The sequence below is a fragment of the Drosophila kikkawai genome, chromosome 2L (assembly GCF_030179895.1).
Source record: "Drosophila kikkawai strain 14028-0561.14 chromosome 2L, DkikHiC1v2, whole genome shotgun sequence".
In the NCBI taxonomy this organism is placed as follows: Eukaryota; Metazoa; Arthropoda; class Insecta; order Diptera; family Drosophilidae; genus Drosophila; species Drosophila kikkawai.
This window is the reverse complement of record NC_091728.1, coordinates 29,762,785-29,787,905: the sequence shown is the minus strand read 5'-3', so window position 1 is coordinate 29,787,905 and position 25,121 is coordinate 29,762,785. Positions and strand designations below refer to the sequence as shown.

Sequence of the window (25,121 nt, the reverse complement as noted above, 5' to 3'; positions counted from 1 at the left end):
TTCAACAACGTTAGCACGGACGCCATAATGGATCGCCTAGAAGCGACCAACTCGTCCCCTGCTATCAACTTGTGGATAAGGAATCTTCTAAGCTGCCGGCGAGTACAATCAGATTGGGGCACCGCTTCCATGGTAAGAGGAGCGCACAGAGGCACGCCGCAAGGTGGGGTTCTGTCGCCCCTTCTATGGAATCTGGTGGTAAACGACCTAATCAAGAGATTCGAGAGGAAAGCACCAAAGATAACAGCTTATGCGGATTACAAAAGCATAATTATCACGGGAGTCTGTCGATCGACCCACAGCTCGATCTTAGAAACAACTCTCAGGGAGATATGTGAGTGTGCGGAGAAGGTAAGACTCAATATCAATGCGGATAAGACGGACCTTATTCTCTTCACCAAGAGATACAAGGTGCCGCAATAGATCCCCCCGAAAATTAACAAAACCAGGCTGACCCTGAAAACACAAGTCAAATACCTCGGCATTGTACTTGACAGCAAGCTGACGTGGAAGGCCAATGTAGTCGAGAGGGTTAAAAAGGCCACCATAGCGGTATATGCATCCAAGAAGATGCTTAGCAGCACATGGGGCCTCTCACCCGCTCTAATGCATTGGGTCTACATATCGGTGGTGCGTCCGACTCTGCTGTATTAGCGCAACTGAAACCAGGAAATGCGGCACAACGTCTGGTTGCATCAGGAAACTGGTCGCCACAAGGTTTCGGGCACAGTTCAGTTGGTTGAGACATGAGCAGTACATCTGACTACATGAAACCCAGAACGTGCCCGGATGTAAGCACAACAGTATTCATGGGACCAAATGACTGGAAGTCAGGCCAGGACCATGCTCAATACATCAATATATACACCGACGGCTCCAAGATGGCAGGAGGAGTTGTTCAGACCCTAAAATGAGGCTGTCGTATAAGCTACCAAACTACTGCAGTATATTCCAGGCGGAAATATTCGCCATCAGGAAAGCAGCAGAGCTTGCGCAGAGCATAAACCGTCCACATGAGGCGGTCAATTTGTTCGTAGACAGTGAAGCGGCGATAAGATCCATGCAATCATCAGCGGTCAGTTCCAAAAATGTACTGGCAAGCAGGGAGTCACTAGATAGCCTAAGCACGACTAAGTCAGTGAGGATCTACTGGGTTCCCAGCCACCAAGGCATAGACGGTAACGAAACCGCGGACAAACTTGCAAAGGAAGGCGTTGGACTGGCGAGTGAAAGAACAGAAAACGTCCCTATCTCCCTAAGAACGCTCCAAAGCGAGCTATAGAGACGGGCTGACGCAAACGCAAAAAACAGGTGGAGGAGTTATTCCGCAATCTGAAGAATATCAAAAATCATGTGCAAAGAGCACAACGAGAAACTCACCCACTGCGTGCTGCATCTTCCTCGGAAGGACTGCAGAATGTTAGTGGGTATTTTTACAGGTTACTGCCTGTCTGCTGCACATGCAGTCAAGCTGGGTATTACCTACAACGCCAAATGCCGGAAATGTGAGGAATCCGAGGCAATCGAAACCGTGGAGCATCTCATTTGCAAAACGAGGGCAAGAATGAGATACCTAGGCTCTCCAGTTCTGGCATCGCTAGAAGATGCCTCCAGGAGGAAGCCAGGCGAACTCCTTTCCTTTGCGAAAAACATCTTGATATTCAAGGATCTCGAAATCCGCATAAATAGTCTCTAGGTCCATCCAGGAGTTTCCCCGGATAGCTATGGGCCATATTGGCCTATGTGTGGCCCATAGAGGGCCGTCCGGTCTAACCTAACCTAACCTAATACACATGTTACAGCGGATTTTCGTCGTCAGAGTACTATGCTTAAATATAAATATTGACACTCCTCCTGCATGCCCTGCACGATTCGGGTGATAAAGATTATATCCAGAACATTCAGATATTTTACTATTTGAGGTTGTAACAAACATTCATAAAATTGTGACGCGCAAACGCGCACAAATGGATAATAGAGAATAGGGATTATACTATAGACAATAGAAAACTATTAACATGGAATATGGAATAAATTTGAATTAAATGCACCCGCGCGCCATGATCAGGCGCAAAGGGTCACACTGGCCCAAATGAGGATCTGGCCACATTCTTAATGGCAAATTTCTCCGGGCGCGTCGGTCACAATCGGCCGCACCGGAGCGCTATATAAGGCGAGCTCCAGCCCTTGGGAGGCATTCAGTTTTCGGCCAGCGATCGGCCAAGTCCTCTAACAGGAGCTAAGGGTAAGCCAGCAGCAAGGAGTCACCCAAGGGACACGGTTAAGTAAGGTATATTGGTAAGAGGTAACACATAGTCGGACCCCGACCATATCTTACGTCTATAACTTGTGGAAGACCTTAGGGCCTCTCTGTACGTCTCAATATTGGAAGACCTAAGGGCCTCCCTATAAGTCTATATATCTCGGTAGACCTTAGGACCTCCGTGCACGTCTCAATATTGGAAGACCTAAGGGCCTCCCTATAAGTATATATCTCGGTAGACCTTAGGGCCTCCGAGCACGTCTCAATATTGGAAGACCTAAGGGCCTCTAAAAACATCTCGCTGTTAGAAGACCTTAGGGCCTCTACAAACTTAGAAGACCTTAGGGCCTCTAAAAACTTCTCTCTTTAGAAGACCTTAGGGCCTCTATAAACTTCTCAATCTTAGAAGACCTTCTCTCTTTTATAAGACCTTAGGGCCTCTATAAACTTCTCAATATTAGAAGACCTTAGGGCCTCTACAAACTTCTCAATCTTAGAAGACATTAGGGCCTCTGCACACCTCTCTATTTTTGGAAGACCTTAGGGCCTCCGCATATTTCACTAACTTGAAAGACCTTAGGGCCTTCACTAACCATAGCCTAGATTGGAAGACCTTAGGGACTCCACAAATCTGCTCGCTAACTGGAAGATCTCAGGGTCTCCGCTAACAAGTTATTCCACTAACTGGTAGACCTGAGGGCTTCCACCAGTTATTCTCACTCTAGGAGATCTCACTGTGCGACAAGCGGTCACTCACAGAACTTAGAGGAGACAACGATACTGCAATAAGAACAACACTACAAGAAGCGGTATACTCTGAAGATGCTACACATAATCAACACTCCGACAAACATACGAATGAATTACAAGACTGACACTGAAAACTGCGCTCACATATACAGACACTTAATTAGAAAGAAAATGGTACAAAATTCCATGTCGAACAGAGCGGACGTGTAAAATAAAGTAGGTTAAAAAAGTTATCTTTTTTATTGTAAATGTTATGTATATAAATTGTTAAGCATTGTCACAGTTGCCCTGAAGACGGTTAACGTTAGATCAACCGAAATATATTGGACGAAACAGAATAAAAGCTTTTTATTTATGTTGGTACTCCACCCCCCTCCCTGACCTCAAGCCGGCTCAACAGCATATAATTTAATTTCATTTAAGGGGGTCTTCTCATTCAAAAGCTGTTTTTTGGACCCTTTTTAAAAAAATTCTTATTTGAAAACGCAAAGAATAATTGAAAACTTTTTTTTATTTATTGTATTCAAAAATGTTCAAAGTAACTAAAAAAGTTGTTCTTGCCTCGATACGAGGGTTGTTCAAAGAGTAATGAGACTTCAAACTTGGTGGTCGAAAAAAAAGGTGTCTTCCTGGCGGCCACGATTCAGGGTTTCCAGAGCGTCCGAAATGAAAAATAAAGACGGGGTTATAATCAGAATAGATGTCATTTTCGGCTGACGGAACAGATTTTTTTAAAAAATTTTTTAAACAAAATGGCGGCCATTCAAAAAAAAATTTCGATTTCGGGCGTTTTTTTTGTAGTTTAGTGTAAAAAAAAAATAGAAAAAAAAAATTTTTTTTAATCTGTTCCGTCAGCCGAAAATGGTGACAATTCTGCGTCGATTGCACTTTGTTTCATGAAAATCGGTTCAGTTGAACTGGAGATATCATGGCCGCCAGTTCGAAAAACGTGGTTTCGAGATAAACGCGTTTGAAGTTTGAAAAAAGCTCATTTTGCATAGATCTTGCTTCACAAAAAAGGCTGTATCTTCTAAAGTATTTCGAATTTCTAAAAATCCTTTTGGGGACATATACACACCATCCCAAGCTATAAATAAATGCAAAAAAAAAAAAATCGAAAAAAAAAAGTTGCCCAATGAGAAGACCCCCTTAATTTATAAATTAATTTTACCAGAATGTCTTGATTCTTAATAATCTAATTGCAAACTGCAAGGGTATACAAACTTCGGCGTGCCGAAGTTAGCTTCCTTTCTGGTTTTTATATTATTTTAGCTGCTTCGAGGATTCCAATGATTTTGGCTGTTTGTATTGATAAGTAGGGTAGTAGGCTTCCGTAGGCTACGGTTTCGGTTTCTGTGGTGATTGTATATGTTGTAATCGAGCTTTGTTGAGATCCGTCGGTTTAGATAAATGTGTGATTTTCATAATATGTTTTTGTTTCATTGAAGATTTTTGGTATTGTTCAGGAGGGGTGTTGGCTTTGTTGTAAGTGTGAAGTGATGTGTTGATTAATTTGTTGTGTAGTTGCAAGCCAGGTTTTAATTTGTGAATTTTTATTAGTTTGTATGGTGTTTTTGCATTTTGTAATTGCGATTTGTATTGTAGAGATCAATTTTTTCTTTCTGGTGTTTTATTTAATATATCTGGCGATAGAAGTATCTTTAGCTTGTATTACGGATTTGAAGAGTTTTGCTGTTAGATGATCGTGTTCTTGTTCTATTGTTGGAAAGTTTACTTCGTATAGTAAGTTGTGAATAGGTGTCATGTTTAGGTTATAATTTGTATTTTAGCGTTTATCTATGTTTATTACTAGAAAGACGTCATCAGCGTATGCACTGAAGTTTATGTCTTTGTGTAGTGAAATTATGTTGCTTAATTTGTTGAATGCTATTATAAATAGGACGACAGAGATAGGGGAACCTTGGAGTATTCTATTTTCTATTGTAGAGGTTTGTGATCCTACTGGGGTTGCTAATTTTTTCTTGGCCATGAAGTTTTTAATGTAATTTATTATATTAGGTCCGCAATTCTATTTAATAAGTTGGTCTATTATTGAGTGTACTCCGACTCGGTCGAATGTTCTGGTAAAGTCAAGAGAGACTAGCGAAATATATTTTTTTGAGTTCAATGCTTTAGGGATAAGGTGGTCTACGTACAGTAGACTATCTAAAGTAGACTTTCCTTTTTTAAATCTGAATTGATTTGGATGTAAGACTCTATTATTCCTAAGTAACCACCATAGTCGCTGAGAGATTATTCTGTCCAGAAGTTTTCCATGCAGCAGTTTAGAGAGATGGGTCTTTAGGAGTTGATGTTTTTTTTTTTCTTGGTTGGGTTTTAATACGGGCATGGTAAGGCTGGTTTTGTATGATTGTAAAATGTAGTTGTTGCATATTTGGTTGAATTGGGCTACTATTCTATCCTGCGTTCTTAGAGAGCTATTTCTGATCATAGGGTATGAGATCCTGTTAAGTCCTGGTATTGAACCCTTCAGGGATTGTAGAGGCATGTTAATTCCATTTTTAGTTATCTTCTTTTCTATTTCTATTGCTATTGCTGAAGTTGATGGAGAGTGGTTTATAGTTATGGGTGTGTATTTTTGTGTTATGAATTCATGGTCGAAGTTTGAGTTTTTTTAAAGGTCAGAACAATGTCGCGCGAACAGGTTGGCTATTTTGTTTTTATCCGTAGTCGTCTCATTGGTGGATGTAATGCAGAGAATTCGCTTTGTTGGGTTCAGTCCCCGAAATCGTCTTATGTTACTCCAAACTTTAGTTGTTGGTGTCTTTGTCTGTATAGTTGATGTAAATGTTGTAGTTGCTTCTGTTTTCCTTGTTTTAATTTCTTTTTAGGCGCGCATTGGCTTTCCGATATTCTATTATAATTTGCTGTGTTATCTGTTTTTATAGTGCTTTCCATTTATCTTTCTTTTCTTGGTGTAGGTCTAATAGTTTTTTGTTCCACCAGGGAACTTTGTGTAAGAGCTTGTTTGGTGGTGTTTAGAGTATTGTATGGTGTGCGCTTTGTTTGAGAATTTTGTTGATTAGTTCGGCTTCCTTGTGGATGTTGGTTGAGCAGGGGTATAATTCGTTAACGTGTGTGTACTTCTAAAAATCTTTTCAGTTGGCTTCTTTAATTTTAAAATAGGGTTTGTTCGGATTGCTGGTGGGGTTTTTGGGAAGAGGTTGATTAGGATTGGAAAGTGGTCGCTTCCGTAAAGATCATCGATTGTGTTCCAGGTAGTGAGTGGAGTCAGTGAAGGAGAGCAGAAGGTAAGATCAACGTGGGTTAAGGTATTGTGCGTAGTAAAGAAGGTTGGTGATTTTTCGTTTAGGAGAGTAAGTTGCGATTGTTCAATAAACTTGGCTATTGTTTTTCCTCTTGAGTTCGGTTACGGAGATCCCAAATTTTTATGCCAACTATTAAAATCTCCGTTTATCATAACTAATTCGTTGTTGGTCTTTATAGCTTTGTTTAAGTTATTGCGTAAAAAAGCCTTGTTGGGTGAGATATAAATGGCATATAATTTAAATTTTTGTTTGGATTTTATTTTCGGCTGCTATTGGTTCTACATATTCATTGATGTTACATTGCGTATGATGAATTGATTTGTGAATTAGTAGGGCTACTCCTCCAAAACTGTTGGATGAAATGTTTGTCAGTATGTTATAATTTATAGGTGTTGGTAAATTGTAGAGCTGTTGTATATGTGTTTCTTGAAGCGATATAATATGTGGAGAGTGTGTTTTGATGATTAGTAGTAGTTGGTTGTAATTATTTACGTAAACCTTTATGTTCCATTACAATATTTTTAGAGACATTAAGGAATTAGAGATTTTTTTGTGATTGCTTTTAGTATATGGGTTATACGAGGTGGATTTTTGATCTTTGGCTTTAAATGTTTTGGATAGGGCGGATTTTTGTGTGTCCATTTCTTTATCATTGATGTCATAAATTATAAGCTGGCAAGTTGTATTTTCCATTTTATTTTTCTCAGAATCTTATAGTGTCTTTTAAAGAGTTTGCGATCCTAGCAATTCTTTTATTCTCCAGTTTTGCGGATATTGCTATTGGTTTAGTAGGGATGTCTAATGGTGTTGTGTTTTTCAGATTCTGTGAATATAACGTTACTTGACTGGGATTGTGACGTACATAATATATGAAAGTGACGCGTGCTAAACGCGCAGTGTTATAAAAGTTATTTAACTCCCTGTAGGGTTCAGTTTACGCACGACCCGAAACAGCTTTATAACTTTGTTAACACTAAACGAAAACCCTATCTACATCCTTCCCCGCTTTCTTTCAAAACTACTTATTCTTCCTCAAATTGCTCAGATCAGGCTTACTCGTTTGATTTGCCCAGGTCGAACATAATTTTCAGTCCTATTTTAAACGAAAGCTCCCTCAGTTTGGATCTTTATCGTGTAAAACCAGTTTATTCGCCGGGTCCCGATGGAATACCAAACTGCGTGCTCAGGTATTGTGCCGGACCTCTGTGCAATCCCCTTTTGACATTGTTTACCTTATTTTTAGAAACCTCAGAATTTCCCCTTATTTGGAAGGAATCATTTATCATTCCTCTCCACAAAAAAGGTAGCAAATCCGACGCCAGCAACTATAGAGGAATCTCTAAGTTGTCGGCAATTCCAAAACTTTTCGAGAATGTAATTACTTCCCACTTGCAGCATTTATGCAGATCCGTAATTTCTCCAAGTCAGCATTGTTTTATGAGGCGAAGATCGAACACTACAAATCTCCTGCAACTCACCTCTTTTGTTATTAGAGGTTTCAACGTAACTTTCAAACACAGACTTTTACACAGACCTCAGTAAAGCTTTTGACTCGGTTAATCACTCTCTTCTTGTAAGGAAGCTTGACTTAATCGGGTTTCCTGTCGATCTTCGTAAATGGATTTTGAGTTATTTGAGTGACAGAACCCAAAACGTTCTGTTTAGAAATGCTCTATCCCTTTCTCAGAGTCACTTCTGGCGTCCCACAAGGTAGCCACCTCGGCCCGCTGCTATTTACATTGTTTATCAATGACCTCCCGCTGGTTCTAACGAACTCTAGAGTACTTATGTACGCTGATGACGTTTAACTATGCTTGCAGTATAAGGACAGCTCTTGCCAGTCAGACCTGCAATCGGATCTTAATAACTTTCAAGCATGGTGTCGTGCTAATTTATTACATCTCAATAGCTCTAAATGCAAGCTGATGACATTTTCACGTGTCACGTGCGCTCTTGAAAGAATATCTCTTGTTGATGATTTAGGCGTTCGCTTAGACCCTAAAATTTCGTTCGCTGAACATATTTCGTGCATGGTTAATAAAGCCAGGGGCATGCTTGGTTTTATTAAGAGGTGGTCGAAGGAATTCGATTCCCCTTACATAACGAAGACCTTTTTTACTTCGTTAGTACGCCCTATATTGGAGTATGGTTCATGCGTCTGGAGTCCCCAATTCGGAGTCCATATTAACCGTATTGAATCTGTACAAAAGAACTTCTTACTTTTCGCCCTCCGTGGCCTACCTTGGGATGCTGATGAGAGGCAACCGTCCTATTCTAGTAGAGTTCTATTAATTAATAACCCTCTCTAGCTAACCGTAGAACGATGCTTGGTGTCGTATTTCTTAACAACTTAATAAATGGTGATGTTGAGAGCCCCTATCCTTAGGGCTGCTCAATTTCCATGTTCCTCGACTAACATCCAGAACCCTTATCCCATTAGTAGTAAATCACTGTAGTCGGGAGTTTGCAGCACATGAACCCTTTAGGATTTTTTGTGCGGATTACAACCGCCTGTCTGATATTATTATTCGTAGTGACAGCCCTTCTGTACTGAAAACTTTAATACTTGTTGAGTTAGCTTGTAGTGTAGCACCGTAGTTTAATTTTGCATGCGTTTTTATTTATTTATCTTAGTTATTATTTAGTTACATTATATTATACTTTTTTATATTTATTGTGCATGCGTTTTTATTTATTTATATATTTATATTATATTTTTTTTTTCTTATTAAATTTGTTTGTTCTCTCCTAATGTTTCCTCGTTCATTTCTTCTTTCATTCTAACGCGTCTATCTAGTTCGCGATTCGTGCCGGACGTCACATGAATGCGCCCCTCGGTCGGTTGGGCGGGAGGTAGAAGCGGGACACCGCGCGAAAAAAAAAAAGAAAAAAAATTACCTTTTCGGGAAGAAAATGTAAAAGTTAATGTTATCCGACCTGTTGGGATTCGTCTTTGATCAACCCATTTCATCCATTTGTTAACTTTCTTAACTTTTTGGGATTTCAGCTCTGCCAAAATGTCGTCTTCTGATATATTTCAAAATAAATTACACCCTTTGTCTCGTTGAGGCTCTTGTGTTCACTTGCTTCTACGTCTATTCTTTTGCCTTTTCTTTTAAGAATTATATATTTGTGTTCATCTGAGTTTGAATTCTTAAAAAATAATTTATTTTTGTCTGGTGGTATCATTTTGGTTTAACAGAGTTGTTGCGAGGCTGGCGAAAGTTGCGCGGCCCTGCGCTAGATGCCCAATTTGAATAGTCGGTAATTTTGAATTTTTTAGACATTATGCAACAATGAATTTGTACTGACCAACACCGATATTGTATTGACAAAGCGTCATTTGTGAATTGAAGAGCGGCAAACCACAAGTGTAAGCGGAGAAAAATGTTAAATATCTTTATTTATAACAAGTTTAATAAAGATTTCAGCACTATCTGTAATACAGAGAACTGCAAGAGTGGCATTTTTTAGCACTCTACTCACACCCAACTAAATTCGGGTGCCGGTGCCACTCACCACCGAGCATCAAAGTAATAGACAACACCCACAAAAAAACATCCGGGTGTTGCAAGTACTCTGTGAGTTGAGCACCCGATCATTACGGTACTTTTCGTCAGCGGGTGCCGATCACACTCGCACTCAAAAAGGGCATCAGAAAAACAACTATGCAAAAAGAGTGGCAAGAAAAAAACACATTTATGACCTGGGTGTCGGGACGACACACATGAAGAAAACAACTAAGCCAAAAGAGTTGCAAGAAAGAAACGCATTTATGACTTGGGTGTCTTGAAAACACCCGTGTGTTTGGTACGACACCCGGGTATTTGTGACATGATCGCATCGCCTTCTTTGTTTTGAACACTTGTTAGCGATCGGATTCATTCTAGTTTGGATGTCTGTAGACAGACTCCTTTTCTGCATTATTTTTATAAAAATTGTATAGGAACGAATTAATTATCCATTTTTATGTAATTTTTATTATTATTATTTTATTTTTAAATTTTTTTTTATCTTTTTATAACTTTTAATTTAAAAAAAAATAAAAAACCACAACCCAAAATAGGCAACGAAATATAATATATGTTATAATAGGTATACATTAAAAAAAATGTAGACTTTAAAAACAGACTTAAAAAAAGGTTGCAGGAACTTAAAAATTTGCCAAGCAAAAATGAAGTTCTCTTATATTGTAAATTATATTCTAAAATATTTAATGTACGTTTTATATATACTTGTTATTATTATATCAGTAAGGCCATTAAAAATTAAAAAAAAAAAACGAAATTGTGAAAAAAATGCACGCTCACGAAATCGGGCGGGCGCAGGTAATTTTTTGTATGTATACATTTTTTATGGGTGTCCGAAAGACAACCTAAAAAAAGAAGAGTGAAACTGATCACCCATTTTCACCCTTCCTTTTTTAGCTTGCCTTTTCAGACACCCATAACAAATGTATGGATACAAAAAATGACCTGCGCCCAATTCATGCTTGTGTGTGGGATCACCCGAAGCATTTTTTTGAATCACTCACTCGCACGCTTTCGGCAGTAACAAAAAACCACCGGGTGCCAAATACACCCGGGTGTTTCTTATTGCAGCAAATAGGGTGCCTTAAACACCCGGGTGTCTGAGACACCCGGTGTTTGGCCGGTGCACTTGTAGTTCCGGTGGCTTGCTGCAGTTCTCTGATCTGTATACTGCAACCAGAGGCTTGTTGTACGTGGTAAAACCCAGGATCCAGAGGCGTCCCAACCAGAGTGCACTCCTGCTTGTTGTTGCTTTTTGTAGTGTTATGTATTTGCTGTGTCACTCGATTTTTTATTTGGCTTATATCGCAAAGTTTGTTGAACTTGTAGATAATATTTAATAACCTTTTTATCACGGATGTATACACAATGGTCTAGAGTCAAACTGGTTTTATTTAAATATATTACTTTATTTAGTTTTTACTTATATTTATTTAATTTAATTAAAGGCTTTTTAAAACGCGGTCAGCTGCGCTGAAGTAGAAAATCCCTATATATTTAAATAATTTACATGTTTGTATAATAAAATAATGCGCTGTGTAATATATAAGGAATTGATCAATTGGATTGCATTCAGCTTAAGTTAGGGCATTAATACTATAATTTGTATTACTCACCTATGCTCGTCATGGGACCAAAAACTGTTTCGTCGTTAGTGACACTGCAGTTCCACCGGCGATTTTTAAATTGAAATTGACACTCCTAAAAAGTAAATATAAAATGTTTATTGTTTATACAACATATTCCTTTCCCAACAAATGTAATAAACAAGAGTTTATTTTGATATCGGGTAGCCGTATACTATAACGGCTGTTAGTAAAATTTAAAGAGGATCCAAAAAACATGGTATGGAAGTTTCAACGCAGTAAAGGAGACAACAAAGTATATATAATCTTATTCAGCATCAACAGCCGAGTCGAGACCGAGGAATAGCTGCCGTAGGAACGATTTGTAGATGTAGAGAAATGTGTAAAGCTGTGAATCTAAAACTGTAACTGAAAAGCTGTGAATATGTGTACGGTTTTTTTTTTTTTTTTTTTTTTTTTTTTATATAAGTTCAAATTTAATTATACGTTAATCAACCAAATCAATGATTATAAAACGTAGGGACTAACACTAACAACAAACATAACATGGAAACATAACAGTAAACGGTAAACAACAATTTATAATTTACAAAGGCATTTCAGTTATTGGTGTAGGACTCGGGTTCTTTGCCTCCCTCTTAACCAAAGGTCACCTGGATGTCGTCTCTTCAGTCTTCGTCTGGACATGGGGATGGCCAATGATGCCGCTAGGTGGTTGGTGTGGGCCAGAAGCCGTTCATTGTACCGACTTGAGTGCCTGTTGATCTGCTCCCTCACTGGTAGCATTTTGAGGTCGTTAGCGATGTCTGCATTCCTAGCAAACCAGGGTGCATTTGTGATTGTGCGCAGCGCCCGGTTTTGGACCCTTTGCACTTTCATAACGTTAGAGTCGGACGCAGTACCCCATATCTGGATGCAATAGGTCATAGCAGGAACAACTATTGCTTTGTATATCAGCACTTTGTTGCTGAGGCTCAGCTTGCTGGTGGACTTTAGCATCCAGTTTAGCTTTCTGAGTTTTCCACGGCATGCTGCTGCTATTTTGGTGGTGTGTTGCCTCCACGTGAGCCGCTTATCCAAGATCAATCCCAGGTATTGGGCCTGAGGAGATTGAGGAATTAGCGTGTCCTGAAATTTGACCCTAGGGAGGATTTTGTGTCTCAGGGAAAAATTGCAGTGTTGCGATTTATTTCCATTTATGGATATGTTCCACCTCTTCGTCCACTCGCTATATGTATCCAAAAAGCTTTGCGTTTTTCTAGAAGCCTCGATTCGACACGCTGAGTTTGCGATAAAGGCTGTGTCATCAGCATACGTTGCAAGAAGTGTCCCCGGTTCTCTGGGATTGGGCAAGTCAGAGGTGTAAAGGGTGTATAACACAGGACCCAAAACACTCCCTTGCGGTACTCCAGCTCGACTGCTTCTAATGGATGATCTTTCACCTCTCACATCAACCATGAATTTTCGCTCCAGCAGGTACGATTTCAGAAGGAGATATTGAGCAGTTGGTAGGAGTGTTTTTAGCTTAAAAAGCAATCCATTGTGCCACACTCTATCGAAGGCTTCCTTTACGTCAAGGAAGATAGCAGAGCTGTACTGACCGTTTTCAAAAGCATCTAAGATATGCTGCGTTACTCTATGAGCCTGTTCTGGCGTTCCATGGTGATTCCGGAAGCCAAACTGGTGATCTGGAATGGCATCCTGAACACTTCTTACTGCCATCATTCTGCTAAGAAATATTCTCTCGAATATTTTAGAGAATGTTGGCAGCAAGCTTATTGGCCGGTAAGACGCAACAAGGTTCTCCGGTTTGCCTGGCTTAGGTATCATCGATATCACTGCGCACTTCCATTGTGTGGGGAAGTGGTAAATACGTAACATGGAGTTGAACAGGAGCACAAGGAATAATATGCCCTTTTTGGGCAGAGCTTTGGCAACTCTATTATCGATTCCGTCAAATCCTGGTGCTTTACTAACGTGCAGTTTTTTAATTTGGAGACAAACTTCTTCCGGACTTACATGACGAATGGGCTCTACATCTGGGCAGGAAGTATTAAGAAATGCCAGTGTTGCTTCCACGTCCTCACTCCTAGCAAGATCAAACGGCTGAAATCGACCTTCTAGTTCGTCAGCAAAAGCCAGAGAAATATCTGCATCCGATCTGCACCAAGTGTTGTCAGCACGCTTTATAGGGATTCTGCGTGGGGGCTGCCGTTTAACTGACTTTGCTGCTTTCCAGATGTTAAATCCATACGGTTTTGTGGGGTCTGCATTGCGTAGTAGATCTGAGAAATAATCATTTTTCGTCTTATGCAGCAACTTCTTTAGATCGTTCTCAGCGCGACGATATGCTCTTTTGTCGGCCGGATTTTGCGACCGCATGAATCTGCGAAGCAAGGCTCTTTTCGACCTCACCAAATCCAGGACCTCAGGTTTTAAAAGAGCATGAGGTGGATCTGATGGGTTTATTGCGCCTTGTCCACTGGTTGAAGATTCGGCAGCAATGTGAATGTTTCGCACAAAGACCTCAGTGGCATCATCAATGTCTTCAGGGGATCTCAGGACCATGTTGAGGTTTACTAGCTGGTTAATTGCTGCCTGAAACCGTGGAATATTTGCGTTTCGAGGGAGAATATGTGTTTTTTGGGAGACCTTGAAAGCAGCACTTCTTAGCTCAATTAACAATGGGATGTGATCAGAACAAAGTTCCAAGCTCCCTGAGATGGATAGGAGCTCAGAGCGAATCCCCCCATATATGGCAAAATCAATTGCAGTTGGCGTACGCTGGCTGTACGGGTAGTGGGTAGGACCTCCGGTTGCAAGGACTTGAATGTGAGAGCTGAGGATATAGTTTGCCAATACTCTTCCACTGACAGAGGAATTTCGACAACCCCAAAGTCGATGGTGTGCATTCCAATCACCGGCAATTAGAAATTTGGGTCCTAGTTCCTCAAACAGTGTTCTAATGTCATCATAGGAGCGCTGGAAGTTTGGAGGACAATAAATAGAGGCAATAGCAATTTCACCTTGATCCGTATTGACTTTGACTGCGACACATTGAGCACTTTGATGTTCCATTGTTAAAAATTGGTAGTGTTTGAGACAGGACTTTATGATGACTGCAGAGCCCCCACGGTGGCGATCGGCGGGATGGTTAGATAGGTGAACGTCATATCCGTGTAGTTTGTAGTATGAACGAGAGCAGAAGTGTGTTTCGCTGACCAACATAATATCTATGTGATGTTTATGAACAAAAAGCTCTAGCTCCAGTGCTTTGTTGGCCAGCCCGTCGGCGTTCCACACACCAATTTTGAGTCCAATTTGACTCATGGTTGGATTGGATAAACTGGGAGACGTCCAGAACTTGGTTGAGTAGATCCTGGCGCGTTTTGTGATAAAAGGCTAGTGACGAGAGTCATCATTGACATCATCATCTGGAACATCTTTTCTAGTTGTGTTACGAGAACTGACATTTTTTCATCAGATCGCATGAACATTTCTTCTTGCCGCTGCCATTGCTGATTATTCTGGATATTACGCAGTTGCTGGGATAGATTTTGCTGTTGCGGTTGTTGCTGTTGCTGGGTTCCTGGATGTTGCTCTGGCCTTGGGATTGTGTCCAGCATTGGTTGTTGGGGTTGCCGGTTGTTTTCCCTACGTTGACTTTGTTGGTTCTGCTTCCGGTACCTACTTCCTAGTGGTGGGAATTGTTGCAGCTGCTGTTGGCTTGTAAATTGCTGAGGGCTAGCCTGTTGTGTTTGGCGAGATCCCCCGGCGACGTACCCGTAAGATAGCGAGGGCTCAATGCCTCTTCGTGCAGTTGGAGCCGTAACTTGTTGTTGTTGATGGGGGCTACGATGGGATGTAGCAGTTTTGCGTCGACTTACTGTCTGCTGGTATACGATACAGCCCTTATAGCTTGCAGTATGATTACCGCCGCAGTTGTAGCATTTAACTGGATGTACATCTCGTTGGCAGTCTTCAATGGAGTGTTGCTGACCACATCTTACACAGTTAACTTCCTTATGACAGTTATTTTTTGTGTGATTGTAAGATTGGCACCGATAGCATTGCACGACAACGTCCTTTTTGAAAGGAAGCTCAACTTGTATCCGTTGACGACAAAGCGTTTTAAGCTCATGTATTTCTTTGTTGTTGACGGCTGGTTCTAATTCAACAAAGACAAGGTTGACGAGCTTTGTTTTATCGAACCGGCTTCTGGGTCTATTGATGAAGCGGATAGTATGGCCAAGTGAAGTAAGGCTTTCCTTAATATCTTCATCCGGAATGGAGTGATGCACACCTCGGATGACAATGCGGTAAGACCTTTCCTCTTTAAGTTGCCAGGTATGAAATGGCACCTTTTTTGAGGTAAGCGATTTAGTAATGGCTCTGTACGCATCTGAATCTGAAGCCAAGATCGAAACGGAATTATCTGGGTGGCATTTAATGGAATATTTGGTTGGGTGAACGACCTTATCTGTGGATCTGATAAGTCCGTTTAAGTTTTCACAATTTTTGACCACAATTGGTGGTGGTTTGTGAGACGGTGAGGTTTCGTTGTTGTCTGAGGGCTGGTTTGGACTACCATTGCAGCTAGTCGTATTGCTATTATTGCTGCTACAGGTGTTGCCGCTGTTGCTTAAATTGTTGGTTAGAGTGTTGCTGACTTGGTTGCTGGCGTTGGTGGTGTTGCTGGTGTTGGTCGTGTTGCTGGTGTTGGTGGTGTTGCTGGTGTTGCTGGTGCTGATACTGGCTTGGTTGGATCTATTTTGACCGACTGTTTGTGGTGATTTCATAATTTCATCGTCCGTGTCCATATCTGACAGATCCGAGAACCGATTGTCAGATGCTGCTGGTTTTGGGCTATTTGAATTCCTAATAATTTTCGAGCTTGAGTTGTAAGGGCTTGATCTTAAACGGCGTTTATTATTGGGACGTGGGGTCCACCAATCGTCGTCATCAGCCATAGCATCTTGCTCAGAGTCTTGAGTTGCTACTGGCCGAGCATTATTAGAGGTCGAGGCATAAATGGCGTTAAATTGGTTTATCGAGGAATTTAACGCCTCTCTCATTTTTTTCTGGGCCTCAGCCGCAATCTTTTCGATGTCAAGATCCGATTCAGCAGACATAGTGAACTTGCTTTACCGACTACGGGACCTTTTGGGAAGGCTTCACAAAGGCGATTGAGACCGAGTGGCGAATACGCGCGACCCGCAACCGGGCGAAACCCGGAACTATTACAGCTATTAGGCTTGTCTTTCGTTTCACTTTGTTTTCGCAATTGACAGAAATAGCGGAACGTGGGGGCACTGACACCACGTCCTTAGAAGTCGGATTTAGAAAAAACACAGTCGCTTTTGCCACAAAGGTGGACTTGTCCATAGACTCTTTACAATGCAAAAACGCGTCTGCACTCCACGAAAGCATAAGAAAAATTTGTATTTTCCCCTTTTTTCTTTTTAATAGCCGAAAACACGTCCGAAGCCTTTGACAGCTAACGCAAAGCTGTATGTGTACGGTGAATGTCATTTTAATTACTTTATTTGTGTTCGGCATTTATATAAATTTAAATTATATTAGATTTTTCAAACACAAAATAAATTTTTATCTACAAAAACGTAAGGCCAAGAACCACAATATATATACTTTTTCGAAGGAATTTGATGCACTGAACTGAAACCCGGCCTCATAAAATCCTCTATATGTCAGATTTTTGAATTATTTTAATTATTATTATTTTAAGCTAACTTCGGCACGCCGAAGTTTAAGTACCCTTGCGGTTTTTAGTTTGATCGTTAGCAATCGATCCAAAACTTACCAAAATGACTCCCTTGCGTGAAGCCAGAAGTAACTCTGAGAACATTCGATAGGTTATTTTTAAAGCGGACGTTTTGAGTCCTGCCATTCAGATAACTGGAGATCCAATTAAGGTCAATAGGAAATCCCATTAATTCGAGTTTCCCAACAAGACGAGAATGGATTTATTTCGATAGCCCTTTATAATAAAGGAAGTAAGCTCCAAAAGTTTCGTTGTTATTGATCTTCGCTTAATAAAACCATGTTGATTGACATGGAGAAATAATTGAGCTACACAGGTGGTGCAAATGAGGAGTTATGAAATTTTCGACTAGTTTTGGAATTGCCAGCAACTTATATATAACGCAAGCGATCAGCTTCAAACGGTGCAGTACTGTTTTTGAAGACGGATCGCTTGCTATTTTGGATTTTTTAGGAGAAAATTTCAACTTTTTGAGATTTTTTAGTGGGAGAGTCAATTTTTCATCTGGCAACACAGCAATTTACTTGTGATTTGCCTCATTTCTTTTCAAATTAGTTGGGTGAAATCTTCCGTTCACTTTTTTGTTCTGTTTTAATTTAAAAAATAAACTTTTTTCTAACAGCAGGTCATCATATGATGAGAAATCCAATGCGACTAACATCACAAAATCGCAACAAATTCGTCTTGCACTATGCAACCTATTAGCTTACTCGCATCGCAAGCAATTCGTCTTCATCTTCATCTTCGTCTCAGCGCGCACTATGTTTGCAGCCTAAGTCTAATTTGATTTAAGTTCAAGTAGGAGTTTAAAAAAACTGAGCAAATAGGTGGGCAATTGCCGGATCATGAACTGCTGTTGTAATTTCAAGAGAGAGCAAGGAAGAATGCGTAATAGGTTTCCGTTTAGTTTTAACAAAATAACAAAGCTTTTTCAGGCCTGTAACATGTCAAATAATTATTATAACACTGCGCGTTCTGCACGGTGAAAGTTGGCCGAGCCGATAAATAGCAGGATAACACAGTTTGAGAACATTTAAAAAGCAAAAGAATAGGTAAAGGCTTGTACCCTGAAAATATCGTCAAATTAAAGAGTCAATTTGGACAAAATGCCTGTTATTTCAAGTACATGACCTTAATGTTTTTAATTTTTTTAATAATTCTTTCACATTAAATGATAACTAATTGGGTTTGACAATATTAATGTCAAAACTTGATAAATGCCATGGTAGAACTGTATATACAGATTTCTTGAAAAAATTTTAGTCATCCATCCGTTTTGATACTCAGCACCATTAAGAAATTATTGGGAAATAGTCTAATTGGAAGCCTATGTTTCCGGAATTAAGGAATATTGGGAAATAGTCTAATTCGAAACCAAAAACCATGATCTTTCAAAATATTAACTAATTCAGGCCGATTTAATGTGATATTAACGAGTATCACATCACCAAATCCATAATATGAAGGTATATTTACACCGACCTGAGTTACCTATCGAAATCGAAATTAACGCAAGACGCTAGTTTATACTACAAAAGTTGCGTTATTGCGTTAGTTTTTGATAGCTTGTTTGAAATTATTTAAAACAAAAAAAATTATGAAAATGAACAACGACGACAGCTTGATAATATCAGCAATAGAGCAACATAAAGATAAAGTTCATGGATTTGGCTGGGATGTCTTCAGCAACCTTCGAGGAGCTTCAAAATTCAGGGATTGCCCTGAACACCATGGGATCCTCTGCGGAATACCCGACTATAGCGAGGTCCCTTGCCGTATCCCGAGTAAAAGTGTGCAATAAGGGATGCACAACCCGATCAAGACTTGTATAGGAAATGCAAGCGAAAATGCTAAACGCATTAGGGAAGTGTTGGGCGTTCATTTCCAATAAATAATTTGCATATACATTTTAAGATTTTTATTTTAATTGTTTGTTTCTGTCTTCCTGATGAAGCAGAGTCCGCTTTTTTTCTATTCTACCTGTTTTTCCAATTGGTCCCGACAATTCTTTCACTGGCCAGTCTCAGGAATAGACGACTGGCTAAAACATTTTCCGTCCAATCCCCTAAAAGTGCCCCCAACGACAGCTCTTCTTCTTCACACATTGTGTATCACACAAATCTATTTTCGGCCGTTTTTGAAATCAGATTGAATTATTTGAATTATCAATCGTCGGCTGCTTAGTTTTTTTTCGAATTGGTGGTGGAATTTGTTCGATAGTCCGAATATCGAGTAGAAATCTAACAAATTTCTTGTAATCGACACGACAATCGAACAAATCTGTTGGTATCGATATGAACGCAACTTGGACGCAACTTTTTCCCACCACTAAAAACTACTAGTAAAAAAACTACGTTTACTGAGTTAACGCAATAATGCAGCCTGGTGTAAATAGGCCCTGATAGACTCAATAGCTGACGGAGCCACCTATAAATCTAATAGGTAGTTGGGCCTTTTTCTTTTTATGTTCTTGTGGTGTATTGAATAAATATGTTCAAAAGAATCTTGTTATTAATCTGTCGACTAAAAAATCCATAAAATATTGTTTCAAATTAAATAAGCTTTTTAGTATACTATAAAGGTCGTTTTGCTTGGATTACCAGAGTATTATAATTTAGTTTGCAGACATGATACAATATGCTATTCACGTTATTTTGCCATCGCTAGTGTGTTCTATTACTATTTCAATAATTTTCTTATGCTATTTTAGCGATGTTAACCAATTAAGGATTTTTCCTGACTGTTCCATTTAATTGTCTACATTTCGTATGAATTTAACTTTGCATATTTTTGCACTTATTACTCTTTTTTATAAAATTGTAGTAAGAATACAAAACAAATCTATGATTTAATCACTCTCTTCTTGTAAGGAAGCTTGACTTAATCGGGTTTGCCGTCGATCTTCTTAAATAGATTTTAAGTTATTCGAGAGACAGAACACAATAGGTTCTGTTAACATTTATCATCGTTATCCAAATTCCTCAGTGTCACATCTGGCGTCCCACAAGGTAGTTACCTCGGCCCACTGCTATTTACAAAAAATTGTAGACTAAAATATTATATTTTAACTGTTTCGCAAGTTTTTTTAGAATTTTGGCAAATAATTCTATAATATTCAGCATTTTAATAAATTTATCTCTTATCTTCTTTAATCTTCTAATCTTCTTTAAGCTTCAGAAAGAGAAAACCACACCGATAACTTAAAACATTTTAAAGAATAATTAATTATTTGCATCGTGTAAATACTGCTGACGCTGCTGCTACGTACTTCTACTTTTTTCTTTTATCCTTGTTCCGTGTTCCGCATTCCTTTTTGGACAGCTTCTGCATAAATAAAGCTACTCGATAAAAACTGTTTCAGGGAAATTGGTCAACAACAACAAGAATAACAACTTAAAGATGTTGGGATGTTCAACTATGGGTTCACACAATTATTTCCTATTATTTTTGTTGTTGACCAATTTTCCTGATTTTTTTTGGATCGTGTAGCTTGATATATGTAAAAGTTACCTAAAGAGGAATGAATAACAGCTTAACATCTTTTCCTACAGATCGTTTATAAGGTAACTATATGATATAGTCGTCCGATTTTCATAAAATTAGAACCGAAATTCTAAAAGAATACAAATCGATCATGTCTAAGAGTAGATGAAAATATGTTAAAAGGCAAAGGAGCTATAATTTTTCTTATACATTTTTTCCTACAAATTTTCCGATTGTTTCTATGGCAGCTATATGATATAGTAATCGGATACGGCCTGTTTTGACATATGTACAGGGTGCGCCATCTTTTATGTCGGTATGTAAACATTGAATATCTTTGAAAATAAACAACCGATTTTCAAGTATGAGCTATTTTTATTTAATTTGGTTCTTTAGAATTTCTACAGATTAATTTTTGAAAACAATATCAATCAAGTGGCCGATTTTATTGGACACACAAAATGTGCCCTTTTTGCTGCATTTCAATTAATTTTTCTAGCATCTCAGGTGGTATAGCGATGATTTCTGCACGAATATTAGCCATGGTCTCGTCAATGGTTTGAGGCTTGCTGATGTAAACAAATATCCCCATAAAAAGATGTCCGGAGGTGTGAAATCTGGAAATCTGGGTCCAATCAGTTTAGCCTTTATTGAGTTTTTTGAGTCAACACTACTAACCGACTATTTTCAATGTAAAGCGTCACTATTTCAGCGCGTTCTTTTCGAGTAAAGCGATCCATGGTTAAAATTCTGCTGAAGTGAGCTTTTCTACAGTGGTCTACTCAAGTTAATTGGTTCACTAATGACAAAGTTATTCGATATTTAAATACCGACAAAAAAGTTGGCGCACCCTGTATATATGTACATAGTACTGAGAGTAGTCGAAGTTTCATGCTTCAAAACTGAGGAACTAGTTGACATAACTAGATCGACTCGGCTGCCTTCTTTAAAAGAATAATAAATTTCCAAAATATATTTATGTAATGTATAAAAATTAATCTTCCGCGGAAGGACTGCAGAATGTTAGTGGGTATTCTAACAGGTCTTCTGCACATGCAGTCAAGCTGGGTATTACCGACAACGCCATAGTCTCTAGGTCCATCCAGGAATATTCCCGGATAGCTATGGACCATATTGGATTATGCGTGGCCCCAAGAGGGCCGTCCGAATTAACCAAACCTAACCTATAAACATTAAACATTAAGGGGGTCTTCTCATTGGGCAACTTTTTTTTTCGATTTTTTTTTTTGTATTTATATATAGCTTGGGATGGTATGTATATGTCCCCAAAAGGATTTTTAGAAATTCGAATTACTTTAGAAGATACAGCCTTTTTTGTGAAGCAAGTTCTTCGCAAAATGAGCTTTTTTCAAACTTCAAACGCGTTTATCTCGAAACCACGTTTTTCGAACTGGCGGCCATGATATCTCCAGTTCAACTGAACCGATTTTCATGAAACAAAGTGGAGTCGACGCAGAATTGTCACCATTCTCGGGCGACGGAACAGATTTTTTTTTAAATTTTTTTTTCTATTTTTTTTTTACACTAAACTACAAAAAAAAGCCCGAAATTGAAATTTTTTTTGAATGGCCGCCATTTTGTTTAAAAAAATTAAAAAAAAGATCTGTTCCGTCACCCGAAAATGACATCAATTCTGATTATAACCCCGTTTTTATTTTTCATTTCGGACGCTCTGGAGACCCTGAATCGTGGCCGCCAGGACGACACCTTTTTTTCGACCACCAAGTTTGAAGTCTCATTACTCTTTGAACAACCCTCGTATCGAGGCAAGAACAACTTTTTTAGTTACTTTGAACATTTTTGAATACAATAAATAAAAAAAGTTTTCAATTATTCTTTGCGTTTTCAAATAAGAATTTTTTTAAAAAGGGTCCAAAAAACGGCTTTTGAATGAGAAGACCCCCTTAAAGAAAAAATGTTGTTTTAAGTGACAAAAAGAAAAACGTCTTTTTATTATTCAAAAACAATGAAAACGTTGGTTTTGTGTGGGTTGGAAGTAATAAAGTAAATCTACACGTTTGGAAATATACACTTCGGAAGTCTAAATAAGATGATGAAAAACAAACATTGTGTTCAGCGAACAATATGATCACTGATCAGTCATGGATTAGGGACATCATCCTAATTAAGAAGGATATTATGAAGGTCACAGCAGCCTTCACAGGCTATTGGGCGATAGGATGGTGCTGCCTTATAACATCAACTGTAGAAGTGGCAAGGAACCAGCGGATCAGGCGACACCAGAACACATTCTCTGTCACTATACAGCATTAAACAATAGCGGAATACGTCACTTCCGGGTTTACCAACTGGAATCGCTGGGAGAAGTCGCGAAGCTAAAGATTGAAACTATTCTTACTTTTTTTAAAGATTCAGAATGGTGCTGAAGGAGGCATAGTCACAACCAGAAAACAAAGGCGGGACCAAAACGAAGCCTAACTTTAATTGGAGGTTCAAGTAAGAGTCGCACTACTCATCCCTACCTTGGTTTACTTTTTTTTTTATCGATATTTTGAACATCGATACCAGCTAGCATTAATCCATCATGTATCGCAAAAAAGCAGCATACTATTTTGACGCTCCGTTTTTGCTAATCATGATGAAAGAAATATGGAATCGTATCGTACGAAACCACTGCCGTAGCTACTACAGAATACTTGCTGAATGGAAGAAAGCCAAAAGTTTCTCATTTCAAAGCCGTCGGAGTAAAGGATAAGAAACATAATAATATATTTCAAACAAGAGAATTTAGTATTAATTTGTTGAGTGTTCGGATTTGACTGCGGCATACCGTTTGCACAACCCAATTATTGGAAATCTTAGAGTCACTCGATATGATTTTTTTATATTATTTTGAGAATCCTGCCGCATACGAAGAAAACACTCAAACACAAACTCTAAATGCATTAACGGCTACTTAGTTACAGATATGGAAAGGTTTTGAAGAATTTCACGGATCAAGAAATTGCTACCCTGGAGGCAAGAAAAACATACGCTTGTTGAGGTACCTGAGGGCTAGATTACGATTGGAATGCAAGTGGGCCTACGCGGTAAAGCGTGAGAAGCGCCTGAACTCATGGCAAGTTTCAAAGAGCTATGGACAAAAATATGGCTTCAATTATTTGAAGTGCGTGCGAGCGAGTATCAGTCCCTTATGGGCTCTCTTATGTATTTGGCTACAAGGCCTGATATCCTTCATTCTGTGGCAAAGTTTGCACAACAAAACGCACACTGAACCGAACGGGTGCTGATCGCACTAAAACAGCTTACCTAATTGCCAGAGGCAGGCGCCAGGCTCTATGTAAAACTTGCCGCAGACCACAGATCTTTGTCATATAGATATCATCATTTTAGATATATTTGGATAATAAAATGTATTCACTTAAAGTATGTATCAAAAATAAACATGATGACATATGTATGTTATTAATCAAGAATATAAGTAAGACAAAACACCAAAGATTAATTAATGTGAAGAGTTTGCTACAAAAATATGAAGAAATCGTCCTTTGAAAATGCGTTGAAAATTAGTTTTTAATATAAATACGGCAACGCCGTCAACTGAAATTATTACTGTAAATGGTTAAGATGGACAGTAATTAGTTAATTCTGAATTGGATCACGCCGCGGGTGGTCGTGTTCCTATTTTTGTACTTTCTTATTTCAACTAAATTACTCGCATTACGCAGCATATTGCAAAAATTTATAAACAAAATCTTAAAAACCTTAAAAGAAGTACATAAGAGAATGTGCATAACCTCAAATATCTACGCCGCACAGTAGCGCCTTTTCTCATTTAGCGTTGCAAAAATCATATCTTTTTAACTAAATAAGATAATTAAGTAATTTAAACTGCATTAGAAAGGTATTTATTGTAAAATATATATTTATGTACTGCAAAATGTGCCACTCTGACCCATTCGCCCTTTCATAGGGTATCAAAGTGAAAAAATAATTTTTTTTGCTATGAAAACGATTTTTTTAAAACAAAAGTTTCATAATTTTTTATCTTTATTTTTGTTAGTTTGATCAAATAAAAATATTTTAAGCACCGAAAACAAAATTTTTTTGTTATGATTTTAATTTTTTTTTATTTTTGTTATTTTGACTACCTCTTACGAAAAATAAACCTGTATTTTTATAGACTAAGCATCTTTAATTAACCTTTAATCATCTTTAATAGCTTTTAATCGCCTTTATCCAAGCCAAGACCTGAGTGGAAAAAAATAAACCAGATCTAGTCAGAGGATTTTGTTGTCAAAAAGAAACTAGAAAAAATAAAAAACGGCCAATAGGAATTAGTCTTTTTAAGCCCTATTTGAGCACTGCACCCTCACTAATCAAACTCCCTTAGTACCTCCTATCAGAACGCAAGAGGCTTACACTTGCTCTCATATCTCTGCGTACAGGACAATA

General features: G+C 38.7%; 1 protein-coding gene across 5 annotated transcripts in view; it reads right to left on the bottom strand.

The window, feature by feature from the left end:
• Positions 1 to 25,121, bottom strand: part of Wnt5 (Wnt oncogene analog 5) — a 166,720-nt gene that overhangs the window by 71,439 nt on the left and 70,160 nt on the right. For 4 of the 5 annotated variants that reach the window (XM_070288060.1, XM_070288071.1, XM_041776506.2 and 1 more), the window contains exon 5: positions 11,450 to 11,534. In XM_070288060.1, coding sequence (XP_070144161.1) covers positions 11,450 to 11,534 — 85 coding nt within the window. Of the gene's footprint in view, positions 1 to 11,449; positions 11,535 to 19,181; positions 19,336 to 25,121 lie in introns of those variants that run through there. The other variant, XM_070288073.1, reaches the window with a different exon arrangement.